The sequence below is a fragment of the Podarcis cretensis genome (genome assembly GCF_951804945.1).
Source record: "Podarcis cretensis genome assembly, chromosome: 9".
In the NCBI taxonomy this organism is placed as follows: Eukaryota; Metazoa; Chordata; class Lepidosauria; order Squamata; family Lacertidae; genus Podarcis; species Podarcis cretensis.
Genome location: NC_137178.1, coordinates 74,984,118 through 75,009,526, shown reverse-complemented (window position 1 = coordinate 75,009,526; position 25,409 = coordinate 74,984,118). Strand labels below are relative to the sequence as shown.

The 25,409-nt window shown below is 46.1% G+C and overlaps 2 protein-coding genes across 8 annotated transcripts in view; one reads left to right on the top strand and one right to left on the bottom strand.

Moving 5' to 3' along the window:
• EDC3 (enhancer of mRNA decapping 3) overlaps positions 1–5,253 on the top strand; it is a 296,364-nt gene extending 291,111 nt beyond the window's left edge. For all 5 annotated transcript variants that reach the window (XM_079991634.1, XM_079991631.1, XM_079991632.1 and 2 more), the window contains exons 5-7: positions 1,249–1,402; positions 2,395–2,612; positions 3,441–5,253. In XM_079991634.1, coding sequence (XP_079847760.1) covers positions 1,249–1,402; positions 2,395–2,612; positions 3,441–3,775 — 707 coding nt within the window. In that variant the 3' untranslated portion in view covers positions 3,776–5,253. The remainder of the gene's footprint in view (positions 1–1,248; positions 1,403–2,394; positions 2,613–3,440) is intronic.
• Positions 5,254–5,445: 192 nt separating this feature from the next.
• On the bottom strand, positions 5,446–25,369 carry CLK3 (CDC like kinase 3). 3 transcript variants are annotated; one of them, XM_079991615.1, is made up of 14 exons: positions 25,216–25,369; positions 19,792–19,943; positions 18,788–19,004; positions 15,797–15,890; positions 15,464–15,530; positions 14,299–14,415; positions 11,910–11,957; positions 11,392–11,558; positions 10,942–11,036; positions 10,453–10,582; positions 8,992–9,074; positions 8,148–8,227; positions 7,742–7,832; positions 5,446–6,508 (listed from the first exon to the last, which is right to left on the bottom strand). In XM_079991615.1, exons 2-14 carry the CDS (start codon positions 19,941–19,943, stop codon positions 6,323–6,325), a joined length of 1,527 nt encoding a protein of 508 aa, XP_079847741.1. In that variant the 5' UTR covers positions 25,216–25,369; the 3' UTR covers positions 5,446–6,322. The 3 variants fall into 3 exon arrangements, with proteins under 3 accessions (XP_079847741.1, XP_079847739.1, XP_079847740.1); XM_079991613.1 differs by lacking the exon at positions 25,216–25,369 and adding an exon at positions 24,703–24,849; XM_079991614.1 differs by lacking the exons at positions 11,910–11,957; positions 25,216–25,369 and adding an exon at positions 24,703–24,851.
• Between the last annotated feature and the right edge of the window lie 40 nt (positions 25,370–25,409).

The window sequence follows — 25,409 nt, the reverse complement described above, 5'->3', positions numbered from 1 at the left end:
TTAAGTCATATGAGTTCGGTGGCCATCACTGCCTCTTGTGGGTGGGAGCAAGTTCCATCGCTTTAACTCTGCAGTGCACGAAGGATGACTTTCTTGTCTCCCTTCTGAACCTTCCAACACTCAGCTTCATTGGATGCCCACAAGTTCTAGCGTTAGTGGTAGAGGGCTTGCTTTATGTGCTGAAGGTCCCAGGTTAAGTCCCAGTCCAGTGAAGTAAAATGTATAAATTATTCTTGCTTTCTTCTATTGCACTCTATTACATCCTGCCTTTTTTCCATCGTTGAACCCAAGGCAGTGTGTCTGTGGCGCCTGATCAAGTGCCAGATCAGATCCCCCGTTCAGGCACTTGATCAGACCTAGACATGCTTTCTTCCAGTGAGGTGGTGGCCTCTGGTGCCTTCAGACCCAGAGCCCTTGGAACACGGATAGCCAAGCTGGGAAAGGCTGCCTGAGACATTGGAGTGCCCAGTGCCTTTCTAGAGTAGATAGTGGGCTTAGATAGGTTTGGATATATGGCAGGGAAGGATCACCACTCAGTGGCACAGCAAAGGTTTATTCCTTGCAGCTCATGCATCCTGCCCTGGGGATGGTTCACCGTCTGAGACCTGCCAGCTTGAACAGGCAGTACTGATCAAGGTGGGTCAACAGCTGGGCTTTATATAAAGCAGCTTCTTCGTACTTCAGAAGCTTCCGTTTACATCTGCATGAAGTTACAAAGGACTGATGAGCACAGATTACCATAAAGCATATCATGCTTCATTTAATTTCTATAGAATTTTGAATCTTGAAGGTTTCATTAGCATTTTTTTTAAATACAATTCTAGGCACACTTCAAGGGGTGTGTGTGTGTGTGATCTCACCAGAAACTTTGCATTTTGAATGTTACTAGATGTTACCCTTCTGTCTTCCTCAGTTTGCTGCACTAGCCTTTGGTATCCTATAATCCCAAGACGTGACATGCACACTTACGATGCAAACCTCTCTCCTGTAGACTTGTTTCCATGCTGGTGTATAGAAATGGGATCGCTGACAGGTTAACTGAAATTTATGTGAGTTATACAGCTGTTGGTTGTGTCTATTTGTCCTGAAGCCTCTGGGCAGTTGGGTGACCATGTTTAGAATGGTCCAGTTCTTAATGCAAAAACTGAGCATGTGAGTGCTGTCTCAGGCTCAGGCTCTGGACCTGAAGAGCAATGCTGTTTTTGCCAAGCATCTCCTAACAAATGGCTCCCTCCCTCTGCATTTCAGACTCTGGGCTGGTCGTTCCAAGTATCTCCTATGAGCTTCACAAAAAACTTCTTTCGGTGGCAGAGAAATATGGGCTCACCCTTGAACGGAGACTGGAAATGACGGGGGTATGTGCCAGCCAGATGGCTCTGAGTCTGCTCGGAGGGCCCAACAGGTAAAACACCCTTCCTAGAAAGTAGCAAGCCTCAGTGGATTTTGCAGGCTTCCTGTGAAAATCACAGAATTCTAAATGACATGACCTGCCATGCTGCAAGCCAGTCTAGCCATATGGCTATTATTGTGGATTGGAAGCCTGGGTCTTGGCTTTGAGCTGTTCTTGGTTCCCTGCCAATCAGACACAGGAACTGTGTTCAGGGTGTAATTCCTTGTAGTGCCTGGGATGGCTTTCTTTGTGAGGCACCTGGAGCTGATTGGTTAACTCATCCGGTGTCATCTGCCTTGTTAGCTCCTGCTCATGGCAGGCCTAGGCTTTGTGGATGAATTTCTACAAGGGCTTGAACTTACAGAGAGTGTCCTTGGGGTCCTTACACCTCTGTCATTCTGTGCTGGGCGTTTGGCTCTGAAAGAAACTAGCCAAGTTAGGGCTTTGTCCCTAAGAACTGACTCTTGGTCTACTTCCTCTGGAGAGCAGTTGTTCCAGTCCCTCCATGCAAGAGACCTCAGAGCGACCTGACCCAGAAACTTGTTTGGCGGTGATGCAGCCTGGCTGATTGCAAAGCAGAAGAGAAAACTGGAAGTTACACAGGGATTGTGAGATTTAAACATTAGATTTTTATCTCCCTTGATCATCAAGAAAACATTGTTATTCCAGTATTTTAAAAACCACTAAGCGGTTTCATTATTTTAAAACCTAGCTTCCTAATCAGCAATGCTGCGTTTTGCTAACACTGCAAACCTTTGCATGCTTAGTTGGAAGAAAACTGCATTTGAATTCAGTGGTGTTTCTTTCTGAATAAAGAAAGAATTGTTTGGGAAATTATGGAGTGATTGAAGAGTTATTGTGACTCTTGTATGTCTTAACTTCTGAGCCTTGGTTGCACGCATCTTAAATATTTTGAAAGTATCTCCTCTCCCATTAAGAAGGCAAGTTTTTGTTCTAGGAAACGGCTTGTGATGTTTAAGACCCTTTGTACATCTAACTTTCAGGTTGAACCCAAAAAACATTCACCAGCGACCCACGGTTGCCTTGCTGTGTGGCCCTCACGTGAAGGGGGCCCAGGGAATCAGTTGTGGCCGGCATCTTTCCAATCATGATGTGCATGTCATTCTATTCCTTCCCAACTTTGTCAAGATGCTGGAATCGATCACCAACGAGCTGACACTTTTTAGCAAGACCCAAGGCCAACAGGTGTCCAGTGTCAAAGGTGAGCCGGGTACAGCCATGGATAGTTTTTCTAAATATATAGAAATAACAATTATTTGCTATATTGCCAAAGCCTCAAGTCAGCTGAATAAAGAAAGATAAAAGTGTGCACTGGCCCAGTCCATGTGTCCTGCCAAGCTAAATCATGGCTGCTTAGCACAAGCACACAGCTTCCAAGAAAGGAAATAGCAGTTGCTTTTCTGTTAGCAGAAGAATCTAGTACTGCCATCTCCCCTCCCCGCAGACTGAAGTGGTGCACTTTTGCCACTGCATCCTGGCTTTGTATAGGTTCTGGGGGTCAAGTGATGGAGTGGGACAGGTTGTAGATGCTAATGTGATCTTTGTGGGGCTGTGGAGGCAACCTCTAATGCAGCAGCGCCATCTACTGGCAAGGAGCTAAGCTATTTTTATCCCCACTGGACTTGTAGGGAACACTTTAGTTGGAAAGAGGCGAGTTGGGTCAGTTGCACAAGCTGTTAACCAAATCCTGGGGCTTTGAAATACATGCCTATTTTAGACTTTATTCAAAAGGAGTTTTGAAAAAGTTGTAGAGGACAGATCTATGGGTGGGTGTTAGTCCTGCTGTCTGTAAGGGACATTCCTGTTCATAGGCTGCCTGCCTTTGGGGCCCAGCTGCTATAAAGCAGAAACAGTAGAGGAGCATTGCCTGCATGTCGTCTTCTGTGAGCCTCCTAGAAGCATCCTGCAGGGCTCTACTGACGGCTGGGCAGCCTGCTAGAAGAGTCTTGGGGAGGCTTTCCCAAAGTCCCTTATAAGGTTTCTACTTGACAAACATGTAAAGTGCTCTCTTGTTCCTCCCGCTCCCCAGATCTTCCAGACTCACCAGTTGACTTGGTGATAAACTGCTTGGATTGCCATGAAAATGCCTTCCTGAGGGACCAGCCTTGGTACAAGGCTGCCGTGGACTGGGCCAACCAAAACAGAGCCCCCGTCCTCAGCCTGGACCCCCCGGTGAATGACATGGAGCAAGGGATCGACGCCAAGTGGTCTCTGTCCCTGGGGCTGCCACTGCCCCTAGGTGAGAGGGCTGGGCGCGTGTACCTGTGTGACATCGGCATTCCACAGAAAGTCTTCCAGGAGGTGGGGATAAACTACCACTCGCCTTTCGGCTGCAAGTTTGTCATCCCTTTGCACTCTACCTAAAGTGGGGGGTGGGTGGGGTGGGCTTTGGCCCCGAAGAGGAAAGTGGGGTAGAACCGCCTCGAACCGCACGACTGATCCTGACCATATTAAAACTCTTTGAAGCCTTAAGGATGTTGGAAGTTCTCAGCTGTGTTTCTTTCAAGAGAAATATCAGTATTGAGGAGAACCAAGAGGGATCGTGCTCCTCTGAGCCTTTGATGCCCTCCTGATGCCATGAAGGAACGCAGAGGCAGCTGGTGTCTTCAACCAGCTCGGCAAGTTGGTGGTGGGAGTGCAGGGTGTGGGCTTGCTTACACATGCAGGTGCCCCAGCCCGTTCAGATATGCAGCTGACAGTATGGTTTCATTTTTCTCTCTCCCCCCCCCCCAGGACTGGCAGGGGACATGTGTCCCCCTTGCTGATCATGTGGGAATGAGGGCTGTCCTGCTGCCACCAGGGCACCCCTCTCTTGTGCAGCTACAGCCCCGTCTCTCAAGCTATATGGTACCTTGGCTTGCTAAGCCTAGGCAGGTGGTGGGAGACATTTGCTTCTCCTGCTGGCAGCTTGAGAGTTTGTAGAGCAGCAATTGTGTCTCTGAGCCACTGCCAGCATACACTTGTTTCCTTTTTGCTTATTTGAGTGAATGATAATGTGGTTGCAATACTTGTGGCTTAAAAGAAGACTGAGGAAGCAGACTCATTGGTGCTGTTACTTGTGCTTCTCCACAAGTCGTGTCCTGCCATCTTACTGTAGAATTCACGTTGCTGGCGTCTGCTCCTTTTTTAAAAAAATACCTACTTCCCAGGGCCCGTGTGCGTGTGTGTGTGTGTGTGTGTGTGTGTGTGTGTGAGAGAGAGAGAGAGAGAGAGAATATTGAGACTGTCTAGCTGCCACTGGATTTGAAACCCATAGAAAAATTCATGTTCTTGATGGTGGCACTGTCCTGTTCCCTCAATATGTCCAGAACAAGCACAAGGCTACACTTTTAAGTGAAGCAATGAAATGTGATGGGGCTTTGTCTAGTGGTGCAAACAGTTGCAAAGTGGCATTGGAACAGAAGCGGCTTAAGATTTAAAGGCCTGTGGAGTGAGACAAATGGCCAAGCAAAGCCGCCTCTTCCTGCATGTTGCTTTTGCACCCATGTCTGGTCCTCTTGTGCTTCAGGCATGAGCTTGTATAATGACCCACTGGTGAATTGTGCATCTCAGCTACTGCCTCCCTCTCCCGATGTGCCGTTCTTCAGTGGGAAGGGCACAACATTGTGTTGCTCTCTGGGGACCAACTCATTGCTGTCACTGGCTTGTTCTTATTCCGAATGCTGTCAGCAGAACATTTTGGTTTGTAGCCAGGCTTTTTCTGGAGTTCAGGGGTGCAACGCACTGTTAAGTAGCTGAATACCTGTTAGCTCTGAGAAATCAGCCATGCTTGACCTTCCTGTCTCTAAAGGTGCCATACAGAACTCTCACAAATCACAATGATTAAAATGTGCAGTAAAACAGTTGTTGTTCTGTGTTTTCATTTCTAGAGTGCAGAAACTGGTTTTCTTGGTTTGCAAGTGACCATAGTTCATTCACACTTTCCTGCAGCCATCTTGGGTCCAAAAAAGACAATCACAAGAAGACTTAATCACTTTGACTTAAAGGCATAATTATTATCTCAATGTATTTGAGAAAAAATAGAATTCACTTCAATATTTAAATGATTTCACTAATTTTATTTCCTAAAAACTCCCAACTACAGTTATACTGGAAAATGCAGATTCACTCTTCCAAGAACCTTCCATTCATGCCAAAACATTTTAAAAGAGAACCCTGTACCTCTGGGAGAAAAACAGATGTTTATTACAACCACTGAGAACCTACACTGACCAAAGCTTTACTATTAGAATTGATCAAGCCACTTAGCTGCCCTGCATACATCTCTGATTTACCAAAATGGCAGGACAGCCTGCTAGATGGCCTGAGATGCCTTTTTGCAGGCATAATTCAGGCCATAAAGCCTTCTAAACAACTGCCCGATTTAAGCTCCTCCAAAACTTTGAAGTGAACTGAACAAGCACATACCTGTGACAAAATGCAGGCAATAGCTAAGATTGCATTACCCACACAATATGAAGGAAGCAATTGGGGGCGGGGGGAACAAACCTCCATCCTCTTTCCCTCCTTCATGCAGGTTTCTTGTAAAGGAAAGATGACTGATAGCACAGCAAGGAAGAAACTACTTTGGAAACGCCCAGCAGAGATTGGTGGCAAGCTATAAAACCACTATTTTATTGTTAACAGAAAAATTCAGTAGGGCAGGGAGCAAAAATAGCTGGACACAGTCATACAAGTAAATTATCAAACAATATGAAACACTTTATTTGAACTTTACAACATATAAATATATGAGACAAATCTGTGCTTTTGGGTTGCTGTCTCCCCCCCGCCCAGGCCCAGGGTCCACCTGACATTGCACCAACCCCTTGGAACACTGCTACAGAAGGGTCTCTGGAGTATCCACAATAAATGTCAGGCCAGTCTTGGAGTATGTACACATCCTGCAGGAATCTCCATGATCCCCATCTGTCATCTGCTCAGGTCCCGGTTTGAATCTCGGCAACTAAGCCGCCTTTCCTCTGCAGATAAGCCAGCAAAGAACGGGTGGAGCAGGGCTTCGCCAAACGTGATCCGCTGGGCAGGATCAAACGCTAACATTTGCCTCATCAGACTGAACAGCTGCATGTGCTCAGCAGAATCGTGCAGCATGTATGTCTAGAAAAAGGAATAAGCAGGGGAGGAATTAGACCTGACATGGAGAGAACCAGAGCATGGGGTCATGAAGAGTCGGACACAACTAAACAACAACAAATGGAGAGAACCGGTTTAGTATTGCCCTGAAGTATTAAAGGAAATCAAGTTACGTGATTACAATAGTGCCAAGCTCTATTATTTTGGTGTAAGGTCTAAATAGTAGGGAGTTTAATAAGTCGCTGTCCCAGGACTTTTACTGTAAAACTAGTAGTGGCAGAGTAGCAGGCAACACAGAAGTGTCCCAAGTAGTCCTAAGACTACCCAGTGTACCAGCAGGGCTGCACCTGCATCGTGGCTGTCTGAAGCACACAATGCCAGAGGAGCTCAGCTTTCATTGTTAATGTAGTTCCAAGGGGTTCTGGCTATGGAGACATAACTTGGCTTTCCATCTTGGCTAAGAGAAACAGGTGTGCAAAGAAGCACCTGCCAATTGATCAATACACACAATTTAGGAAAGTCAAAGCATTTGGGGTTTCTCAAAAAAGGGACAAACAGTATATCATCAGTCACCACTAGTAGCTCCTTTTAGGGATGGGTTGACTAATTTCTCCATGCAAGCACACATTCACAAAATCTGCCCAGCATTATCAAGCCAACAGGGTGCTGTGGTAGACTTGTGAAGAGCTATCTTGCAACCCCTCAGAAGACAAAACTCTTCTTTAGGGTGGGACAACTGCTTACGGACAGTACGGGCTGGCTTGCATGTTTTTTGCTTCACTTATCAATACAAGCAGAATTACACAGGTTATAACTGCATCAAAAAGTGGTAAGGCTTAAGAGTTTTGGGGGAAAGTAAATAAAGCTCTTTCCACAAAATATGAGACCAGGAGTTCAGTTGACAGAGTCCCCTTGCAGCCACAAAAGTGAAGTGTCGTCCTCATGCAAAGCTCCTACCTGGTATGTGGAAAGGTGTGGTGCAGAAAAAATGGGATGGGGAGAGTGGAACATAATTATTCCACTCTGCATCCCCTCAAGCAGAAAAGATGGAAGCAGATAAAAGAAAGGTCCAGTATATTCAGAAGATGGTGTTTCTAATGGGCTTGGCTTCCAGTTTCAAAGGCCTTGCTGAGAAGCAAGCAACGCGGATGAACACAGATGAGAGTAATTTAGCTTTCAGGTGCTCAGTTACAAACAAGTATTTTCATAAAGAACTGCTTAATGCATTCTGACCAGAGCAGATCAAGTGGTTCTTACCTGCAATGGTTTGCAGTTTTCCTGGACGTACCTCCCATCAGAGGTGTTCTCATCCCAGACCAGACTTCCCTTGTGAAAATACTTTTGTTTCCTGGGTGAGGAGAGAGAGCTCAAATTGAACACATGTACTGGGCTGAGTTAGGCAAAGGAAATGGCATCTCCCGCCCCCCCCCCAAGCAGTTGAATAAATCCATAGCCTCCAAAAATGTAAAGAGCACTTGAGTTGCACATCTAAACATGCCATCTACAGGCTTTGCTGCCTCGTGTAATTTTTTTTGAGAGCATAAAACACAGGAGAGTCCATATTAAATTGTCAACAAATCTCACTGACCTGGTTTATTTGCCCAAAGTGCCTCTCTCTAATTTGGGGACGACCTATTTACCAGTCAAAACCAAGCATTCCTACCGTGTTTTGCGGATCATATGCTGTGGGATCGGGCCAAGGATCTTCTCCATCATCACAAGATGCTCTCTATTCTCATGAGTCTGTAGAGAGAAAAATATATGCTGAATTAGCAGGGCAGGTATGGGGCTTCAAGCAGGAATCTTTTCCGTAGGCATCTGGCTGGCTGGTGTGGGAGACAGGATATTGGACTAGGCATGCCTTCGGTCTGGTTCAGCAGGGCTCATCTTATATACCTCTTGGGAAATGGTCACTCCATAAGGAGTGAAATGTATGGCAGCATTTCCAGGAAACTGGGAGAGGTGACCAGGCCCACTGGTCTCTCCAACAATCCCAGCCTTGGGGTTTTGAAGTAAGTAGCATGCTAATGGCTAAAATGCCTATTTGTGTTAGTGATTTCTCCAGCACGTTACAAGGAAAAGAACAAGCAAAGACCCCTTAAACAGAAGGGGAAAACATGCTGGTTAATGTCTTCAAGAGCACAACTAGATCTCTAGGTTGCAGAGCAGGAGCCGAACTGCAGAAAAACCTGGCAGGCAGAGCAAGGAACTGTAGCCATTCAAGTAAAACCTCTTGGCTGTTATAAAAAACACCATAGGGCCTGCATCCTGGTTGGGTTCTCCCTTTCAGCAAATACTGGACACTGTGATGCCATCTCTATCCCTTGGTGTAGCCAGGCCAGCTTTTAGGGAAGATTCAATGATTTTATTCTGCTCTCTGCAAAGCTCTTTCCACTGAGCAAAAACCAATAAACAATATTGTACTGAGAAGTACGCAGCAGGTTATTCAGCAGAAAGCAAACTACTATGCTGAATTGGTCCAAAAAGGAGTACAGCAATTCCTGTACCTGAAAGAGTGTGAATCCACGGTAGTACTCGAAGAGGATGCAGCCGATGCTCCAGACGTCACATGGCTGTGACCAACCCAGCTCTGCAAAGGAGAATACAGAATGAAGACTGCCGTTTACTCTGTACCCAAATGCCGCCATTTTGTTCTTCAGTTGCTAAGTAGGGCTTTTCTGCTCAGCTGCCAAGGAAAACCTTTCTGTGGTTTGCCCTTTAAAAGGGGGCTGAGGGAATCTACCAAAGGAAAAAACCACCAACTGGGATATCTGCTGAGCTCAGTGAAAGTAGATGGTAGCACATTCCTCCTTATGCAATCTCCCCCTTCCTGCCCATTAGCGGAAAAAGGTTGGACGAGTAATGATGCCATCCTTCAGCTCCATAAAAGAAAGGAGCTGCCGCTCTGTCTTACGCAAGGTGAGCCACAACAGAGTTTGGAAAGAACTGCAAATTGACAGTGGGTGGGAATTCACATGCTGATGTGCATGTTCAGCAGAAGAGGGCAATGCGGGTAGGCCTGCATGTTCAGGATGTGGCAGGCGGTCTCTGCGCAAGGCTGCAGGGCACAGCCATACTCCCGCATTGTATGCAGACTGTGTAGATATGCTCTGGCTACTATGCCCTCTGCACATCTTGGGGACTGTGCCCCCTACTGTTCAGTAACAGCAAGTGTGACTAAAGGGTGAATGCGATTGTGGGGGGGGGGAAGACCCCCCCCCAATATATTCTTTGGCCACTTTGTGAGAATGTCAGTGGGTTTAAAAAGGACTGAGGAGGACTACGTTCCCTCCACCCATCAAATGCCATCATGGTTAAATCAAAATGATCTTAAAGCTGCCATTTTTGTTGTTAAGTGCCCTCCCATTTCTGTAGTTGATAAAGGACTGCTTTTGTGCAAAATCACTTAGGGGTGAAAGTGATGCAAGCCCTTACCAAGAGGCCACGGGTTAATCTATAGTGACATTGAAGTGGGGATTAGCAACATCTAAACTAGCACTTGCCTCTTAACCCCTTCAAGTTTACTCCCCACTCATCAACATTATTTAAATGTGATGAAGTCACACTTGCCCTCTTGAATGGGTCACACGGAGAGACCCTCATTTGGGGGAATAAGTAGAGAGTGAGTTCCTTAATCAGAGGCAGCAGACTAGAATCTCCAGTTCATCTGCAGGCCACGAAGTGTGTGCAAACTGCTGTAGTGAAGGTACAGACACCCCCGTTACAGGGCTAGCTCACCCAAGAAAGCTAAAACCCAACTATCTGCTATGAAAGATGTTGTCCCCTTTTGAACCTTGATGCCCAGTTGCTTCACTCCTTTTCATTTCAGGCATACTACTCCCCACAAGCCCCCTCTGACATGTAGGTTCCTCTTCTTGCTTATGCAAAGCAACCCATTTGCAAACCGAGCCATTTTTTGAACTGCTACACTCGACTCCCCAGCGCCATAGTAGTTAATGCCAACTCACCCAAGATCACTTCTGGTGGGCGATAATGCCGAGTGGCCACAATAGTGGTGTGATGCTCATGATCAAACGTGGCACTCCCAAAGTCCGCTACTCGGATGCACGTATTTCTGACAGACTTTTCCTCGCAGCTCTGTAATGCAGAAGACACACCCATGGTTACTGAGCTGCCTTTGAAAAGGTGGAGAGTTCCAGACAGAAGGCCCTGCAGCCTTCAGTGGGCTTTTCCTTTCAAAAACGAAGAAATTGTAAGTCTGCAGACTTGGTGGTGTACATTCAAAAAGCCAACACACCACATGCCAAGGAGCCCAGATTTCAGAAGTTGGAAGGTGTAACCCATCCCATTCTCCAATTTCTGGGTGATCTGAGATGCTGAATGTGATCCTTGCCATCAGTTCCTCAGTTGCACCCACTTCCCAATACCCCTCCCCTATCTTTCATTCAAAAAGGGCAGGCTATTCTGCAACTTCTATGCTCTTAGGTGTAACCCACCTTTTTCTCATTGTACAAGGTATCAAATTCTGAGTTTACAAACAGTATGTTTTCAGGTTTGAGGTCAGTGTGAGTTAGCTGGTTGTCATGAAGAACTACAGAAAAATGGGAGAGAAAAAAAGAGGTTTTAAGAGGCCTTACATTCCTGCTATACACTTTGGCTCTCAAGCAAAGCCTATTTCAACAGATGTTAAATAGGACTAAACAGAAGTATAGAATCAAGATTCTGCAGACCCAAATGTTCTAGTGATTTATATGGGTATATAAATGATTTAAATAAATGCTCATAAAAGGTTGTGGGAAGGCAATATAAACTTTGCCTTCAAGTTTATATTGCCTTCCCAACTTCAAGATATTGAAACAGCATTAAGGTGGAAGCGAAGAAACTTTCGAACAGGCTCCCCCCGCCTTCCTCTTTTCCCAAGCAAGCAGAGCACATGCCATACTTACACTTCAAGGCATGGCACAGCTGGTAGGCCATGTGTCGGATGTGGGAGAGAGGGTATGGCTGGAAGTTATTCTCCTTCAAGAATTCAAATGTGTTCTTGCCCAGGAGTTCAAAAGCAATGCACATGTGACCATGGAAGTTGAACCAATCCGACATCAGGACACACAGGCTGGGCCAGTGGAGAGAAAAAACACACAGTAGCTGTAATTGTGGCTCTTGAGGTCACACTGCCCATTCCCTTCCCTCGCTGAGGCTAGACTTGGGGGCCACATAGATGATTGCCTGTCTCATCCTGTTCTAGAATCATTTGGAGTTGCCTTTAAAATTCCATCTTCAGGCCACCCCTCACCCAGCAGGGCCCAACACACAACAGCACAGCCAGCGGCCCCATCAGTGTGAGTGACAGGCCTGGGGGAAATGGGGGTGCAGGGAACACAGGTATCAGGGAATTCTTCCTTCTCTTAAAGGAGGATAAAGATGTACATAACAGATGTATAACAGAGAATGTTAATGTTTGCACCTGCTTGAAAATCCATGAGTCTGAGAGTGGAAGCCCTGTTGAAAGCATCTGGGTAAGGATAGAGAGAGAAACAAAAATGACATTGTTGTGGCAGTATACTACAGACCTCTCAGCTGAGCAGAAGATATGGGTGATGGTTTCTTTAAACACATTACAAAATGGTCACATAAGTGAACAATAGCAATAATGGGGGATTCCAACTATTCTGGCACCCCTTGGAAGTCTAACTCTGCTAAGAATGGAATGTCCAGTATATTCTTGCCATGCCCTGCCAACAATAGCATCTTTCAGAAGGGAAAGAAAGGAACAAGGGTATTATAATTCTGGACTTTATCGTAACCCACAAGGGAGAACTGGTTGATGGAGTGAAAGCAGCAGGAACCTTGAGGAGAAGATGACCATAGCATCTTGGAATTTGTGATGGCAAAGGATGTAAAAATTGAGCGTAGCAGATTTCAAAAATCAAAGAAAGAAATTGGGTGGGAATTCTAAAATCCATGGCTAGAAATTCTAAAGGCGGGAGGAGCTCCAAGAGGCATGGGGCGTTAAAAAAACTGAAATACTGAAGGTACAACAGCAAACGATTCCAATGAGAAAGAAAAATGAGAGACATCTGAAGAAGCCAGTGTGGCTGCACAAGGAGCTTTCTCATTATCTGAGATTTTAAAAGGACACGCTTCGCTTGAGAATTGGAAATATAAGCAATGAGGAAAGTGATACAGTAGCATGGCTAAAGCCCAGCATTGCCTGAGATCTACAATGGATGCTAATAACATTTTTAAAAGGGCTTTTTGGCTACATTCAGAGCAAGAAGAAAAAGAAAATTTGCTGCTTGAGAGCAGACAGTGAGATGTTAATAGGTGACAGAGTTAACGCAGAACTACTCAGCTTCTGTTCCACCTAAGTCTTCTCCTGCAATGGGAATGTTAGAACAAATGATACAAGAAGGCACAAGCAGCTCAGGATAAGTAAGGAGATAAGAGAACATTTAGCTACTTCAAATGAATTCAAGTCTCCAGGGTCACATCCTGAAGGTGCTTGCCGATAATTCTTTTGAGAATTCTTAAAGAACAGGCCAGTTTCTGAAGACTGGAAATGGGCAAATGTTGTTACCATCTTCAAAAGAGGTGGGCCAGCCTAATGCTGAAACTAGGCAAAATTCCAAAAGCTGGTCTGTGAGTGTCTAAAAAAATATGCACTGATTACGACAAGCCAGCATGGGATCCATCCTGTTCAAAAAATTTAAATATGACTTGAAGATGTAGAGGGAATGCTGATTAAATTTGCAATGGTATGAAGCTGGGAGGGTCAGCTATCATCACCAGCAAACAGGCTTGAGATTCAAAAGTATATTGCCAGGCTGGAACACTGGGCTGAAACCAGCAAGATGAAATCTGAGGTCAGTCCTCAAGTTTCACTTAACACGTGTTCAGATGAATGCCTGCACGTGACTACAGTTCTAATATATTCTGCACTGGTCAGACTACACACCTGGAATACTGTCTCCAGTTCCAGGCATATTTTAATGAGAAATTAGAGCCTGTCCAGAGGAGGGCAGTCAGGATGTTGAGAGGGTCTTGAATCCAAGCCCTAGGAGTGGGGGGGGGGGAGCTGTGGTCCCCTGGCTAACATGGAAGTACAAACCTTACCATCCCTGACCACTGGCCATGCAGGGGGCGGGGCGCTAATGGGACTGAACAACATGGGGAGGACTGAAGGCTTCCCCAGCCCTGTCCTACGAAGAATGGTGGAAGAAGCTGGGGACATTTAAGGGGAGACAGGATAGCTATTTTCAAATATATAAAGGGCTGCCATGCAGAAGATAGAGCAAGCAAGGGGACGAAACTAGAACCAGTGGGTGGAAACTGCAGGGAAGGAGGTTTGGCTGAACATGAGAAGAAGAAACCACTTAAGAGCGACAGCTCAGTGGAACAGGCTGCCCTGAGAGGTGGAGGCTCTCCTTTGTGGGAGATGCTAATCAGACGCTTGGGTGGGCATGCGTCAGACATGAGCTAGTCGCATCCTGTACTACAGATCATGCATTGAGCAGGGGTTGAACTAGACAATGACTACGTACGTTCCTCCAAAACTGAATTTTCATCCTGTGACTTCCCACTCCCCCCCCCCCGATGCATAAGCACCAAGCCCTAACCCAAGCAGTTAAATATCTATGTTTCAAAGCAATTAACAGAACTGCACTAACCAGTTCTAGTTGCCAACTATTCCTGAGGGGAGAGGGAAGGTGGTATCCTCTGCTTCCCCTGCAGTGGGCAGAGCTGGTTGCTTTCATGTTCTACCACACTGAGCAGACTGACCAGAGTTCACACCTGGACCCTTCCTTTAGGAAAGGAGTAGCCAACCTCAACCCAAACCCAATAGCAAGACTTACTGTTTATTTTCTTTGTCTTTTTCTTTAATTTTCTTTAGGACGTTAATTTCTAGTCTGGCTGCTTCACGGTATTTGCCAACATTTCGAATAATTTTCAGAGCTACCAGAGACTTGCCTCTACAGAAGGGGAGGCAGGCAGGGGAAAAAATTGAGTAATGAGATATAAGGAACTACAGCAGAGATCTCTGCAACGGAATTCAAGCCTAACTCTTGGTCACACAACAAAATCCTGAAGGGAGAGGAATCAACTCCAATCCCTTCTCTGCAATTGCTCCCCATGGAGCCAAAGATTAAAGAAAGAAAAAAGAAGTAAAGCATTCATCATTATATTCTTTAGTAAAGGTGTCCTGGATGTGACTACAGTTTGAAAAGGAGGACCCAGGCTTTAACTTTCTCTCCTGCTCATTACTCATGGGTTGGATCCAGACTAAGTGAGCTGAACTCAGTTCCCACTAAAATCAATGAAACAAGTTAGCCACCAGTCCTACTAATTTAATTGGGCATTCAGTTCAATTAACTCAGTCTGGATTCAATCCAATAGGGTCACATCTGGTACAGCCAGGCCTATAGAGCTTAAGTGAGTCAGGGAACATATTTCATACCAACCTAGGCACACTCTTTTCATGGCAGGGAAGCACTTGCAGATGGAATGAGCACGGATTATTGTCCAGGTCCTCATGCCACTTGCAACCACAGACCTGCCACAAGACTTTTTTGCTCAGAACTGTTACACACAGTTTGTGTTATTGTCTTGGTTGTCTAGGGTTTAAATTGGTTATAACATATACAGCTGATCCGCTGTTTTAATGTTGCTCTTTGGTTCTATTTGTTGTTTTAATAAGGATAATCATTAGGAATTAAAAGCAGTGCAGAAACAGTGCACAAGGGGAGTGGGAACCAACCCAGATATTCTCTACCCCCACCATTCAACTAAGTTTTATTCACAGTAGAGTCACTGAAATTTATAAACCTAATTTTGTCATGTTCATTAATTTAAATAGGTTCACTACCCACAATTCTTACCTGGAAAGGGCTCATTAACTACTATCTACCCCACATCAACTTCTCTCAAGTTCTGGAGCTCGGGGCCACAATCCTCTTTTAGCCTCAAGCCAAACCAATAAATCCCAATATTCCTTGACATAAGATCACCAGGACAGCTTACCTGGCGTGGTCCACACACTCCACAACTTTGCCAAATGTGCCTTCGCCCAGGCTCCCCACAATTTCATCTAGGAGAGAAAACAAAAGCAGATGTGAGCCCTGGAGACTTAATGAGTGTGTGAGGTCCTGCAATTTCAAAGCATTCAAGTCTCAAGAAAGGCTCTCACTGCTACACTCTTTAACACACAATTGTCTACTTCCTGTTTCAAGTATTTACTGTTCAGTCCATTTATAAGCAATAAACACTAGAGACCCCTCCCGTACACTGAGAGCGATCTCGTCTAACATGGGGATAGAAAGTAGAGAGGTAAAGTTTTACGAAAGGTGGCTGTACATCGCTCATGGAGCCAATCGCCGATCCTGCACACCAGGTGACCTTCTTTGTCATCTTCCACGCTCCTGCTGCGCTTATTGCTCTGTTGGCTTCTCTGCACACACCGCCCCCCGAAACGCCATCCGACCAATCGCACACAGCGGGCAGTTCCGATTGGCAGATTGAGTTGTCATTCAGAGGCGGAGAGACGACGATGCGTCGGTGGTTGGATTTTCCAGATCCCAGCATTTCATAAGGCACACAGCATATATAACGATAGGGATATTGCAAGGGACACGTCAAGACACAAACCGACTTCAAAACAAAAGTTTAAAAAACAGCTACAGGTATGTAAAGAAACTCTGATTAGCTATGGAAGGCAGGCAGGCAGGCGCAGGAGCCTCGCAGCAGCAGCAGAACCACGCGGTCCTCGTGTGGGGAGCAGCGGCTGGGATGCTCCAGCCCCTGAGCACCCTCCTCCCACAGAGAATTACCATCCCTTCTTAACCACCAGGGAAAGACACAGCAAGCAGCGCAGAGAGGAGGACCCAAGGACAGTAGCTTCTCCACCAGCATCTGGGACGACGGGCAGCCCAAAGGCAGTTGGGTCAGCAGAAGTCTAAGCAGCTCCCTTCCCCACCCCAGGCCGCCTCCTCCTCTTCCTCCCATGAAGACTCTCTCCCTGCCTGCCAGTTTCTATAAAGCCCCTCTGATTCCAGCAGGATCGGATTTGGATGTCGCTGCCTGAAAGAAACCACTACAGATCTGACCCTTCTATGTGCTTGCAAGTCTGACCTGTGCCAGATCGGTTTGCTTTCACTTCTGAGCTGGAATCAAGCCTAGAAGAAATCTAGAAGCAGTGGCTGTGTCCTGATTCAGAATCAAGTATGTCTTGTGCTGCTGACAAGCATTGTGCGAAGCATCAAAATCCAACTAGGACCCCCCCCCCCCCAGGCCTCAGGAAAACATCTTGCTTTCTCAAAGAGAAGGAGGGGATGCAAAATCAACCTGGCATTGCTACTCACTTCTACTGAAGTGGGGAAGGTGGGGGAGAACAGTCAAGTAACCTGAAGGGTTCCACTACCGTGAAGAATTATTCCAATCCCTGATCCCCCCCCCACTCCACTTTTAACCTTTCAAAATGCAATGAATTGCAGTCTCCCAAGGCTGAGTTGCAAAAATAGGTTACAGACTCCAGGCCTGCATTTCTTTTCCTCTCCCACTCCCTTCCACTGTAGAACAAACCACATACAAATCCTAAAAGAGACTGTCTGAAATGGAGAGAAGTTGAGACAAGACCCTAAAAGAAGGTGTACAATATTGAAACAGTTTAAGCCACGCCAACCAAAATCCATACCCTTAGCACTGTACAAACATAACTTTGGGATAAATTCCAAGAGCAGGAATGAGGGGGAAAGAGTGGGATTAAATGAGATTAACCTCAGCTTTACAAAATAAGCAAGCTTAACTGAAAAACAGAGGAATAGAAGAAATTGTAGTGTGTTCCAGACCAACAACAGAACTCATATCACATCAATGTGCATAAAATTGCACATTGATTAGAGCACTGACAGGTCTGTGACTCAATGAAGCAAAACTGGGTGTGTGCTTCAAGGCTCATTCCTCTCGGGTTTCTTTCAACTTTTTTCTTTGTGGTTGGGGTGAGTGAATGGGCAAGGTCTGTGAGCTGCTTGGGAATTCTAACAAAAAAATTACCGTATTTTTCGCCCTATAGGACACACTTTCCCCCCTCCAAAAATGAAGGGGAAATGTGTGTGTGTCCTATGGGGCGAATGCAGGCTTTCGCTGAAGCCTGGAGAGCGAAAGGGGTCGGTGTGCACCGACCCCTCTCGCTCTCCAGACTTCGCGCAGCTCTCCGCAAAGCGCGGGAGTCCGACGCCGGGCTCCCGCGGCTTGCGTGGAGTTGCCTGCATGCTGAAGCCTGGGCGCGCTGAGCTCAGCACGCCCGGACTTCGCGCAGCTCTCCGCAAGACGCGGGAGCCCAGCGCCGGGCTCCCACGGCTTGCGGAGAGTTGCCTGTTCTGGGGGCTGGGGTCGGGGGAAGCTCGGGCTTCCCCCGCCCCAGCCCCGTGCCTGGAGGGGAAATAATTCCCCCCCCTTTATTTCCCCCCCCCAAAAAAACCCCTAGGTGCGCCTTATGGGACGGTGCGTCCTATAGGGCGAAAAATACGGTATATTAACAAAGGAAGATGATATGTGTATGTGCTGCAACCCAAAAATCCCCCCCGACCCGAAGCCAGTACAATCTGCCATCCAACAAGTCAGATGCAGCCCACCAGCCATATATGGAGACCTGCCTGGTACTCTTCACGTCCCCTCTCTTGGGGGTGCATTCAACCTCTCCTGGGCTGCCATATACAACTTGTGGGCTGCAGTGACACAAGTTGTGCAGACTCGCTACCGTGTGAGGAAGGCACCATCTTATACCAGAACTGTTCACCCATGAAGGATCTTAGAGAGGAGAGGAAAGTCTGTGAACTTAAAAGTCCTGAGAAATTACTCTAACACAGCTTGACCTGGCCCTAGGAAGGAGAGGGTGCTGGCAGAAATGGCCTCTCCAAAACAGCTGCAAAGGCAAGACTGCTCTGTGCCCCTGAACACAACCGCTGAGCAACACAGGACGTGAAAGTCGAGAGCAGAGGGTCATGTGTGCAAAACAAAGGGTGTGGCACAGCCATTCTGAGCCATGTGCACAAACGTCCCCCCTCACCCCCACATTGTCACTGATGCCATGTTTGGCTTCTCTCCCTCCCAATGCATCCTGAGAAACACACATGAGTCTCAGACGCTAAAATTATTCACAGCTGTATCATCAAGACTAAGAACAGCTAATATAACCAGTTATCACACAAGCAGAAGAAAAACATAACTCTGAATTGAGGAGAAAGACAGGGGATTAGAAGTACTCACCCAGTATGATTCAAAGCTGGAAAAAAGCTACAAGTTAGTTAGGCCCTGACCAATCCTGATCTCATTTTGGATGATACTCACCGAGGAGGTACTGCTACAAGACCTGGTCCTGCGTTTCCGGCAGTGATGCTGGTGCTTCCTTGTCCGGTGGCGCTCTCTGTCTCGAGATCTCCGGTGGTGCCGTGAATGGCGTGCAGCGTAATAGTCTTCTCCAAAAGATGAGCTCCGCTCTTCAAACCTGTAGACATCGCTGTCATCTCTCTCTCTGTATCTTCTCTGGTAGGGCATTCTGTCATGGCTGTGTGGCAAATAAAAACCTGTGATTAGGAAATGGGAAAGGTGCCCTGGGAGTGGGGGGGGGGGGGGAGACAGGAATCTGTGCAGCAACCCCAGTGCAATGCTGTGTGTAACCTGTGTGGATGGATTTCCCCCCTAAATTGATTTTTGAATACAGTGGTGCCTCGCAAGACGAAATTAATCCGTTCCGCGAGTCTCTTCGTCTTGCGGTTTTTTTGTCTTGCGAAGCACGGCTATTAGCGGCTTAGCGGCTATTAACGGCTTAGCGGATTTAAGAAAAAGGAAACAAACTCACAAGAACTCGCAAGACGTTTCGTCTTGCGAAGCAAGCCCATAGGAAAATTCGTCTTGCAGAACGACAAAAAACGGAAAACTCTTTCGTCTAGAGAGTTTTTCATCTTGCAAGGCATTCGTCTTGCGGGGCACCACTGTACTGAATTTATTGTTATTCATGTTTTATGCTGTTTTTTGTTGCATCAATTAATCAATTAAGTGTTTTAAATTTGTTGTTAGCCACCCTGAGCCTGGTTTTTTGAACCGGGAAGGGCGGGGTATAAATAAATTATTATTATTATTATTATTATTATTATTAACCTGCACTAGACACTGCTTTCTGTCATTTCACTGCAGGGCACAAAGAGAGTCTTGTGGTAGCTGCAGGGGTAGCTACACAGGACTAGAAGGGATCTGGATATCTACAATTCCAATTTAGAAGGACCATTTAGTACCAAAGCAAGCATTCACCATGTGGGTTATGACTGCTTGTTCCAAGATAATCTCTTGCTCACCTTCTAGACCGTGACCTCCTTGACAGATCCCGGCGAACTGGGTATCGTGTTCTTCCCTCATGTTGCTCCCTGCTGCAAGACCGCCTCCTCTTCCACCTGTGGCTCATGTAGGGCTCCTGCTCTGGGGAGCGGTGGCGCTTACAGTGATGCATCTAGACATACAAGGAAGGCACCTGTATGAACACCAGAACAACCTCTCCAGCAAAACAAATTCATCCCGGGAATCTTCAGCAATCTTGGCCCACAACATTTCACCACCTTTTACAAGCCTCCCAAATCTTGCTGTATCTTAAACATCATGTTTTAAAAATACCTATAAGAGAACCAGGCCGGTGTGCTATGAAACACAGGAATGGTCATTTCAGTGGCACTAAAAGGGCCTTTGTGACATAATCAACAGCTTCACCAAGAGCTATCTAGTTAAAGGAATACTACCTATTTACCCCCAACCCATTTAGAAAAGTCATAAAGTATACATGGGAAACGTCAGTAAGAGAGGCATACTTTCAATCTGATTGCCGTAAGATGAGTAGTGCAAAGGGGCTGCCACTTTGGAATTCGTTTCTCACCAGCAATCCTATTTTAGAAGTTATGCTTATGCAAAGAGCTTTTAGGACTGCAGGCTAGATCAGTTTCGTTACTGCCTCTACCAGCTTCTGAGAGCATTTCTTACGAACCCTGGAATTACAGACTGATACTGCCAAGCCTCATGAAATAAAATAAACTGGATTTAAAGTATTTTTATCCTAGCTATTTTCTCAATATTATTTACAGCATATTGACAGATTGAACAAATGTATATTGCTAGAGATGGAAAGGCCTGGGGAAAAAACAGAAAAATTGGGGGGGGGGGGTCTGTTCCCCCCCCCAATTTTCCCAAAGCTGTTTTCCTCCAGAAAAATTGGGGGGGAAAAGTTTGATATAGTTTGAATATTCCACACTCCCCCCCCATTTTTCTGTTTTTTTCCAGGCCTTCTCATCTCTACGTTTGACATCTGTATATTATTTAGTTTCAAATTCTTCCTAACCTGCAATTTTGTGTTTTGCTAAACAAGATGAAATGCAAGTGTAAATTGTAGTACTTTGTAGATAGATTCTACTTATTAAAGGGTGTGAAATAAGTTGTCTCTTTTAAACACAGCACTTGTTTCACTTTCCACACTATCTAGTATTATGTCATCTCTACGAAGTTACCAGAAAATAAACGCTTGAGCAAATATTAAATAGATGCTGAATTGGAACACATGGCAAAAAAAAGTTCATTTCCCACTCAACGAGGATATGCTGGTCACAAAGGGCGGTTCTTTAGTTATCAATATAACTTAGAAATCTAATGTCTGCCCAAGTACATACAATTGGAGTTCCTATGTATGTGCATTAGCAGCCCAAGAGAACAGAGTGTTAGCTATAGAATTTAGTAAAATTTTGAATGTTTCCTTGGGCAACTTCACTTAATGCTTTGAGCCTTCCCATCAACTTGTGTCCTTTCCCTCTACTGGCTATTTTTGTTTAATAAAGGTGAACCTTTAATAATGAGTTGAAAATCAATCTGCTTTAATTTAAATGATTGCCATGGCTATTTTATAGAGGTTTCTACATTCAAAAAATAAAATGTTTCTCAGTAATATTATTTATAAAAAAATTATATATTGCTAATTTACAAAACATATCAAAGCAGTTTACAACATTAAACAATAAAAGCCATACAATAAAAGCACAAAAAATAAAAACAAGTTAAAAGCAAAAAAGGTTAAAAGCAAGTATCAATAAACCATTGTGGGAGATGTGCTGTTAACTGCCTGCATAGGCCTGGCGGAATAATAAAGTTTTCAGCAGACATTTAAAAGTTGGCATAGAAGACACCCACTAAATCTCTATCGGTAGGGTGTTCCACAAGATGGGGCAGGTGACACTAAAAGCTTGGTTTCTCACTGTTGTCAAACAAGCTTTGCCAACTTGGGGAAAGACCAAGGAAAGATGATCCTGCAAACTGAGCTGGGCTATAATCAGACCTGAGGTATACCCTGGACCTAAGCTGTTCAAGGCTTTGTAAATTAATACAAGAACCCTGAACCTGGCTCAGTAGTAAATTGTGAGCTAGTGCAGCTGTTTAAACAATTGTGTCTCATATTCTCGGCCAGAGGCTCTCCATCAGCAGTTAGGCCACAGCATTCTGATGAATCCAACTCAAAATTAAGAAAATGGATGCAAGAGGTATTTAAGAAAGCTTGCTGCGCTTTTAGGCGATCTAGAATATTTCCTTTGTGATCTTTTACTTCTATCACCTAGGATTTAAACTTTTTATTAAATAAGGGCTGGAAAAAACACCTTCCCATTTCCCTTTCTTGGTGATCTTGCTTCTCAAAAGTGAAATGGGTCTAGCAGTACGGTACAGCAATGCTTCTTTTCTTGCTTTGCCTTTCATTTCTTCTCATAATAATATTTTTGTGGCTTGCCCCCTTTTTTGGATTCTGCTGCATTTTTTTTTCTAGGAATGCAGGTTGAGCATGAGGATGGGGAGGAAATTATGACAAAAAGGAGCATTTTTGCAGGAGGGGTTCCTTCCTGTGTACCTGCCCATTCTGAAGTTTGATTGTGCTTATCTGTTGGCATGTTTAGTATGAAGGGAGGAGTGTAAGTAGAATAAATATTCTTCTATCTTGAAATATATAATAAAACCATTTCTGGTCTAGTTCTTGGTGTCTTTCTAGCCTTTCCTTTCTTCACTAGCAGCCTCAAGCATTCCTGTTTCACATGTTTTCATGTGCAGGAATAAACTTTTATTTGGGTGAGATGGGTTCAAAATTGAAGCATGTGGGTTGGAAGGGGTATTCACAAATTAAAACTTATCTCCTACATGCATTTTAAAGTGACTAGCAATATTTGCAATGGCAATAACACTGTTCTCTACATAGTTCAGAGGTGATCATTTTCCATTCCATTTACAGAAGTGCTATGTGAAACCCAAGTATATGTATCCCTTCATACCAAAGTATGCATGTGCTTGAATTTCACAGAACACCTCAGTGGATGGAGTGCCCCAATAACAGACAGTTCTGTGAGCCAACTCTTTTTTATCTTTTAAAGGAAAACGGCCTTGCCAGGTAAGATTGACATATCAACATTTTATCAGCTGCAGCAGCCCCCAAAAAGTTCATCAGGAGGGCATGAGGATGGCCATTCACTGCTCGTATGCTGCATCTAAACACTCAGGCTGATTTTTAGCCAGGACAAGCAACAGTCAACCTCTCTCCCATGAACTTGCCTTTTAAATGTCACCAGAGCTGGTGGCAATGATTCACAAGAAAAAAACAACAGCACTACATCCACACACAGAAAAATACTTCCATTCTTTCCCCAAACTCTACCATCAACTTCATTAGATACTTGCAATTTCTAGCACTTAGAAATGAATTCTCCCTCTTTACCTATATGTACTTGATAAAATATTTTAAAAATTATAAACTATTTTCCTGGTTGCCGTTGACTAAAAAGTTACTGACTGTAGTTCACATTAATATGCTGGCCTTGAAAAACCGATCCCCCTCCCTCTACTCCCTTTCTCTTGCACGGCCAGTCTTTCTAGTTTTAAGTCTGATGGGAAGAATGGCCTGCCTCTTTCTCAGCCTCTCTCTTAATTGATGTGAGTCACCATAGAAGGCAATACTTGTCTGAGGTGGGATAAAAATCTAGCAAAATTACAGTGGTACCTCTGAATGTGAATGGGATCCGTTCTGGAGCCCCGTTCGCATCCTGAAGCGAACACAATCCGCGTCTGCGCGTGCCGCGATTCGCTGCTTCTGCGCATGACGTCATTTTGAGCGTCTGCGCATGCGGCGAAACCCGGAAGTAACGCGTTCCGTTACTTCTGGGTCGCCACAGAGCACAACCCGAAAACGCTCAACCCGAAGCTATTTCAGCCCAAGATGTGACTGTAATAGAATTTTAAAACACCCCTAAAATTACATTTATCAAAGGATATGCCCTAGCACCAATGACCCCGATGACCACAGCTCCCAGACTATTTAATCACCACCTTTTTAAAGGACTATATTTGAAGGGTTGTATTTTTATAAAAAAATCCCACTCCTTGTTTTTGAGCAACTATATTGAAACTTAAGAATTTTTTGTGTTAAGCTGGTGCTCAAATTAAGGGCTGGGGGAGGGCTCCAGTGACAGCCAGACCATGGAAAAACCCTCTTCTCCCTTCGCCGCTCTCACAATTTTGATTACTGGGTTATTACTAAAAGCACACCAGATTTAATACACCCCATCCCACAGTGACAAGTAGATCAAGTTTCTGAGAGGCAAGTAGGAGCAGGGTAAGACACCTGGCTTTCCTCCAGATATTCCTGGTCTACAACACCCATCACTGTCCTCCTCCTCCTCCTCCTCCATCATCTCCATTGGCCATGCTAGCCAAGGAATGAAGGGTGATGGGAATAAACCCAGGAGGAAGGCTGTAACAGGCAGTGATAGAGCATCTGCTTTGGGTGCACAAGGCCCCAAATTCAAACCCCTGGTGGGGCTGGGGGAGTTCCTTGCCTGAAACCCTGGAGAGTTGCTGATACCAGATGGTGCAGACAATACCCATAGCTCTCAACCTTTCCTTTTCTGCGGGAAACCCCCTTATTCCAGCGCCGTTTCCCACCGCTTCCCACGATTGTTAGATATCCCGTAGACTGTCCCCGGGACAGGTGAGGCTGCTGATCCCTATTTTCGAGGCTGCTGATCCCTTATTTTCAAATCTGAAAGTTGACAGCTACGACAATACTGAGCCAGATAGTCGGACTCGGAATAAAGCCGCTTCCTGCACTCTCGTTTAAATCGGCCCCTTCCTCAGAATCTTGAGGACTAGAGCCTTCTTTTAAAAGGAAGGGCCACCGCAAAAGAGGCTGCCCCTGTTCCTACTTGGGAAGGGCCGCAGCTCAGCAGCCGAACATCTGCTTCGAATGAAGAAGGTCCCGGGTTCGATCCCTGGCAGCATCTCCAGGTAGGGCTGGCCATCTCCCTGCCCCAAACCCTGGGCAGCCGCCAGCCAGCCAGCCAGCCAGCCAGGGCAGGGCCACGGGGCCGGAGTCTTGCTTCCAGGGAAGTCGGGGCACGGCAGCGGCCTGGGCTTCCTGCGTTCCAGCCGCTTCCCGAAGCGGAGCCGCAGAGCCACGCCCAAGTCCCGCGAGACTTCCCCCCGGCACCGCGAGACCGCGCGGCCTAGAGCCAAGATAGCCCAGGGGTGGTCGGGACGAGGGGAGAATAATGGCGAGGCCCGAGGGGCGTGGCTTACTCGAGGCCCCTCCCCTCCCGCACAGACCGCAAAGGCTCGGCCCGACCCGACAAGGCCCGACGCAGCGGGGCCTGAGGCCTTCCTCTCCCGTCGCTTCTGGGGCTCCTTTCACCACCACCACCCGCCCCTCCGTCCCTCACCGCTGTCCCGCGGCTCCTCCGACTCTCCTGGTCCCGCTCGTTCTCCCCTTAGCAGCGGCGGCGGCCGCAGCGACAGAACGGAGGCGGCGGCGACGCAAACGGCACCCTGCGCATGCGCACTCTGCCGTCCTATGCGCAGAAGGGAGCCGCCGCCGCCGCCGCCGCGCGGGCTAGAGCGGCCGACGCTTCTTTTT